General features: G+C 20.1%; 2 protein-coding genes across 3 annotated transcripts in view; one reads left to right on the top strand and one right to left on the bottom strand.

Annotated features, from left to right (window-relative positions):
- LOC102672480 (protein disulfide-isomerase TMX3) overlaps positions 1 to 2,862 on the top strand; it is a 4,841-nt gene extending 1,979 nt beyond the window's left edge. The window contains exons 3-11 of one of the 2 annotated variants that reach the window (XM_006612337.2): positions 81 to 129; positions 236 to 275; positions 464 to 627; positions 703 to 886; positions 967 to 1,111; positions 1,265 to 1,505; positions 1,581 to 1,773; positions 1,867 to 2,059; positions 2,147 to 2,862. In XM_006612337.2, the coding sequence (XP_006612400.1) occupies positions 81 to 129; positions 236 to 275; positions 464 to 627; positions 703 to 886; positions 967 to 1,111; positions 1,265 to 1,505; positions 1,581 to 1,773; positions 1,867 to 2,059; positions 2,147 to 2,181 (1,244 nt within the window). In that variant the 3' untranslated portion in view covers positions 2,182 to 2,862. Of the gene's footprint in view, positions 1 to 71; positions 130 to 235; positions 276 to 463; positions 628 to 702; positions 887 to 966; positions 1,112 to 1,264; positions 1,506 to 1,580; positions 1,774 to 1,866; positions 2,060 to 2,146 lie in introns of both variants that reach the window. The other variant, XM_006612336.2, reaches the window with a different exon arrangement.
- A 289-nt stretch (positions 2,863 to 3,151) lies between these two features.
- Positions 3,152 to 4,476, bottom strand: LOC102672104 (programmed cell death protein 5). The gene is made up of 4 exons (XM_006612335.1): positions 4,104 to 4,476; positions 3,764 to 3,872; positions 3,530 to 3,693; positions 3,152 to 3,467 (listed from the first exon to the last, which is right to left on the bottom strand). The coding sequence occupies exons 1-4, from the start codon at positions 4,167 to 4,169 to the stop codon at positions 3,423 to 3,425; spliced, it is 384 nt and encodes a 127-aa protein (XP_006612398.1). The 5' UTR covers positions 4,170 to 4,476; the 3' UTR covers positions 3,152 to 3,422.
- Positions 4,477 to 5,218: the final 742 nt, after the last annotated feature.

The raw sequence follows: 5,218 nt of genomic DNA, 5'->3' as shown, positions 1-5,218 counted from the left end.
GATTATATTATTATTATTATTAAATTAATTAATTGTTATTATATATGTATTATTATTAAAACATAATTTAGTTTTTTCAGGTACTTTTACTTCTGTAATAGCATCACGTGTACTTGAATTAAGTGATAGGTATGTAATGATTAATATTAATTTTATATTATATTAATATCAATGATATATATTAATATTTTTTTATATTTATATAATTTTTTATATTATTAAATTTTTTTTATAGATTTTTGGATATTCATAAAGATGGACAATGGCTTGTAATGGTATAAAATATTTTATATCTATATATGATTCTCTTATATTATATTCTCTATTATATTATTCAAATAAAATGATACTACTACGTTATAATATTACTTAATATTATATAATGAGAAAATTATCTTGTATGTTTCTTTGTATAATTATAATTGTATAATTATATATTATAAAAATTGTTTTTCTTCTATAGATGTATGCACCATGGTGTGCACATTGCAAAAGATTAGAACCAATTTGGGCTCATGTAGCACAATATTTACATGCAACATCGATACGAGTTGGACGAGTTGATTGTACTAGATTTACAAATGTTGCTCATGCTTTTAAAGTTAAAGGATTTCCAACTATTATATTGTAAGAAAAAAAATTATATTTTTTTATAATATAAAATTATATATAAAATAATATTTTTTTATATTTTATATATAGTTTAAAAGGTGAGCAAGAATTTATATATAATGGGGATAGAACACGAGATGAAATAGTAAAATTTGCATTAAGAGTAAGTGGCCCACCAGTTCAGGGAATAACAAAAACTCAAAGTTTTGACACTATTAAAAAGGAACATGATATATACTTTTTATATGTTGGAGAACGATCTGGTCCATTATGGGTAAGATGAATATTTAATTTTATTTATAATGTAATAAAAATATTGTTAATAAAAATATTAGTTTATATAAATATATTTAGGAATTTTATCATAAGACTGCAAATGTGTTCCAACCACATGCATTTTTCTACCAATCTCATCCAAATATTGTTAGTAAACATGCTCCTGTAGAAAATATTCCAGCATTATTTGTTTATAAGGAAAATATACATTACAACTTCAGTGGTAAATATCTGTGATATATTAATATTATGTATAGAAATATTTTTAGCTACTTTACTTTTTTTCATTAATTATATATTATAATATATAATTAATAAAATAGTAATATTAATAATTATTAAATAATATTTTTTTAATAATTATTTTATAATACAGATCATAATATAGATGATATAGAAAAATTAAATGAGACAATGTATAAATGGATAAATGCAGAACGTTTTCCCACATTTCCAAAAGTAACAAGAGGAAACATAAATCAACTTTTTTTGACAAATAAAAATTTGGTTTTGGCAGTAGTAGAAGAAAATCAATTAGAAAAAATACCACTACACATGGCACGGTTTAAAGATATGGTAGAATCTATCATTAAAAACAAACGAGAAAAATATCATGAGTAAGTTATATTATAGCAATTTGCGCATTATTATTTTGAATAAAATTGATTGTAATTATTTTTTTTTATATTTAGTTATTTTCAATTTGGTTGGATAGCTAGTCCAGATCTAGTCAATAGTATAGCAATGATGGTTTTACCATTACCAAGTTTAATTGTTATTAATACTACAACAAATCATCATCACATTCCGGAGGATGAAACTGAAAAATTAACTCCTCATGTGATAGAATTGTTCCTAGAGCAAATTCGAAATGAAAGTGCTCCGGTGAATTAAATTTTTTTTTTAAATAAATTTATATATATAAAATAAAAATGATTAATATTACGGGATATATTTTATCATATAATATATTTTCAGCGATATGGTGGAAATAGTTGGTTGATACGTATATATAGATCATGGTTTGAATTAAAAACAACTCTTTCTGCAATGTGGATGGGTAATCCCATTCTAACAATGGTTTTATTTGGTTTACCAGCAGGATTCTTATCATTAATATGTTATGGTATTTGTTGTCCAGATATTTTAGATGCAGATGATGACGAAGAAGGTATAAATTTATTTTTATAATATTTATGTATATAATATAGATATATGTATATATTTTATCTTTTAATATTATTAAATGATTTTTTAGATCATCCAGGAGCAAATCATATGAAGAAAGATTAGAATAATTGGATTAACATATTGTTTATATTAAACAATTGTATAAAATTGTAAATTTTTAATCTGTAAATTTCAATTTCATTTAGGTAATATTTATTAATTTTATATTAAAAAGTTTACATAATTGATATGATTGTACCATAATTGGTATTTTATTTATTATTACAGTAATTTAATATATTAATTTAATTGAATTACATGAATTATGAAAATGATAATTTTTTGTAATTAGTAAAATGAAACAAATTTTATGAATATATACAAGATAGTCCATAATACAAATAGATCAGGAGATTTTACGAATTACGCATTATCCTGTATATATACAGATATACACAGAATGTTAATATATTCGTAACATACTTTTGGAGACTTAATTTTAGGAGATCAAAACAAAAATTAAAGTGCAAAAATATTGGTTGAGGGTTATTTATTAATTTATAACCAATTTAAATTTTCATTGAAGCAAAAAGAGAAACGGTGATATAAAAGTTATAGAATGATTATATTTAACGCAAATTTCATTTTCTTACAACTTAATGAATAAATATCAGCCAATATTTTTCAATAATAATAATAACTTACATATTTGTTTTGGCTTCTAGAATCGATTTTCTAAAAATGTTCCACTAATATATTAGTATCGTGTACACATAATGTAAAAATAAATATCTTAACTAAATGAAACTTTCATAAGACAATACAAATTATATGTAGACGTAAATAAGCTTTTTTAAACCTCGTAGAAAAATTTATTCTATATTACAAAAAAAAAAAAAATAAATTATAAAAATAAAAATATATTAAAGTTTTATGAAAAAATGTAAGTGGTAAATAATGTTCTGTATACTTTGAAATTAAATATATATATGTTTGTTTATGTAATTATAATGAAAAATACTTCATACCACATAAATGTTGAAAAGTTTAAATATTTGATGAAAATATAATTGTTTCAAATACATTTTATGTATATTTTTACCTATACTTAATAAAAAGAGATAACATTTCAAATTTACAGCATTAAGAATATTAATAAAAGAATGGAATGTTGAATTTAAAAACATGAGCTGGATTAAAATAAGTATTAATATTAGATTTTAATTTTTATTTCAATATATCATAAAAAATAAAAATGTATGACTAATTAAGCGTACAGTAATATTATAATCTTAATTTTTGTTCAAAAATTAGATAAAGAATATTATGTTATCTTTAACAAACCATATAATTGTATATAGGTGCTATAAATCATCATCAGAATCCAATGCTGCTCTTCGTCTGTCAAACTAAAATTAATAATTAATGAATTCATTTCTTTTTAAATATATCATAATATATTATAACTAACCTTCACAACAGTTTTTCTTTGTGTTTGTTGATTTACACTTTCAAGTAAACTGATAAGTTCTTTTTCCCCTAATTTACCAGGTAATTGACCTCGTTGAGCCATATTTAATATCATATCTTCTACCATCTTTCCTTTTTCAGGTTTACCAAGACATAATGTATTTACTAAAGAAATAATATATATTATAAAATTATATGCATAATGTAAAATATACATAAAATATAATATTCTTACATCTTGCTCTAGCTGATTGATCTAATACTTGACTAAGAATAGAATTTCTCATATCTTCCATTTGTTGTATTTTTTCTTCCATTGCTTGTTTATTTTCTGCATTATTATTCTAAACATTTAAAAATTATCTAATTATTATAATAACTACTTATTGAAGTAGTATTTATATACAGTTATAAATAACTTAATATGGTTAAAAATTTAAAATCAATGAATTAAATATACTATATCATGAAATTAAAAATAATATTTTAATTATTAATTAACTTAATTTGATTCTTATTTATATTTTTGTTGAATAATTTATGGTTACACTTGTCAAAAATACAATATAATTTACCTTATATTGGGATTGCAACTGAGCTAAACGTTGTTGTCGTATTGCTTCAAGTTCTGGGTCTGACATGTTTTATAGTATTAATTCTTTACTATTTGATATTGAACAAATTTTATTTAAACTCAATATATTTTTTAATATATGTGTATTCCTGAGAAACGCAAGTTCCGTTGAAATGTAGCAATGAGAAACATGAAGGTTGTCGAATATATACACATCGAATATACATAAGTACGCATGTCAGTAAAGATTTGGATTTTTAATGAAATAATTCAAGGTGATTTCATTTATACATATAATAATAAATATTTTATTTTTCAAATAGATCATATAAATTATTATTATGCAGTATTTAAATATATAGTTACATATAAAAATAAGTTTTAAGAATATTATGAATAAAGAATATTATGAATAAGTGTTGGCCAATATATGAGTATATAGGTTATTCTCATTGCAAATTAGTTTTATGATCTTATATTAATTAAATTTTTAATTAAAAATGATTTTTAAAAAGATAAAATATATTTTAGAAAGATATAAAAAAAATTGTAAAAAATTCATAATTAATTTATGAAAATTGTATAAGAAAAAGAATTTTAAATAAAATATAGTTTCAAGAAAGTTATAATTTCTTTTATAACTTAATAACTTTAAGATTATTTTTTTAATACAATATTATAAAAATGGTGAAACTTGCTTTTAAAATTATAGAAAAATTATACATTTTTATACATATATTGCATATATTGCATATATTTTATATGTTACAACATATTTTATATATTTTTTAATCTTTTTTTTTTTTTTTCATAAAATTTCTTAGATTTTCCAACATTTTACATTTATAAGTTTACTTTTATAAGTTTTTTGCTTCGGACATAGTTTTCTTTATAAAATTTGTTAAATAAATAAATAATACTTTCAGAATAAATAATAATAAGAAAAAATAATACAAAATTGTTACAAGAAATTTGTTTCAAATTTTAACTTTAAGTTATTAAAGTTGTTTAAGTCTAAATTATAAATATATTATAGATATATATTATATATATAGATATATTTGTATAAATTTTTAACAAAAAATTAATTAATTAATTTTTAATATAATATTATTG

The sequence above is a fragment of the Apis dorsata genome, unplaced genomic scaffold (genome assembly GCF_000469605.1).
Source record: "Apis dorsata unplaced genomic scaffold, Apis dorsata 1.3 scaffold_108, whole genome shotgun sequence".
In the NCBI taxonomy this organism is placed as follows: domain Eukaryota; kingdom Metazoa; phylum Arthropoda; class Insecta; order Hymenoptera; family Apidae; genus Apis; species Apis dorsata.
Note: the sequence above shows the minus strand (reverse complement) of the source record. Positions and strands in the feature narration are given on the sequence as shown.

What these genes read in the sequence shown, in the direction of transcription:
- LOC102672104 (XM_006612335.1), bottom strand. Translation starts at nt 4,169, where the DNA reads ATGTCAGACCCAGAACTTGAAGCAATACGACAACAACGTTTAGCTCAG. An exon ending in TCAATCAGCTAGAGCAAGAT is followed by an intron (nt 3,694 to 3,763) that starts GTAAGAATATTA and finishes TTATTTCTTTAG; the next exon opens with TAAATACATTATGTCTTGGT. An exon ending in AAAGAAAAACTGTTGTGAAG is followed by an intron (nt 3,468 to 3,529) that starts GTTAGTTATAAT and finishes TATTAATTTTAG; the next exon opens with TTTGACAGACGAAGAGCAGC.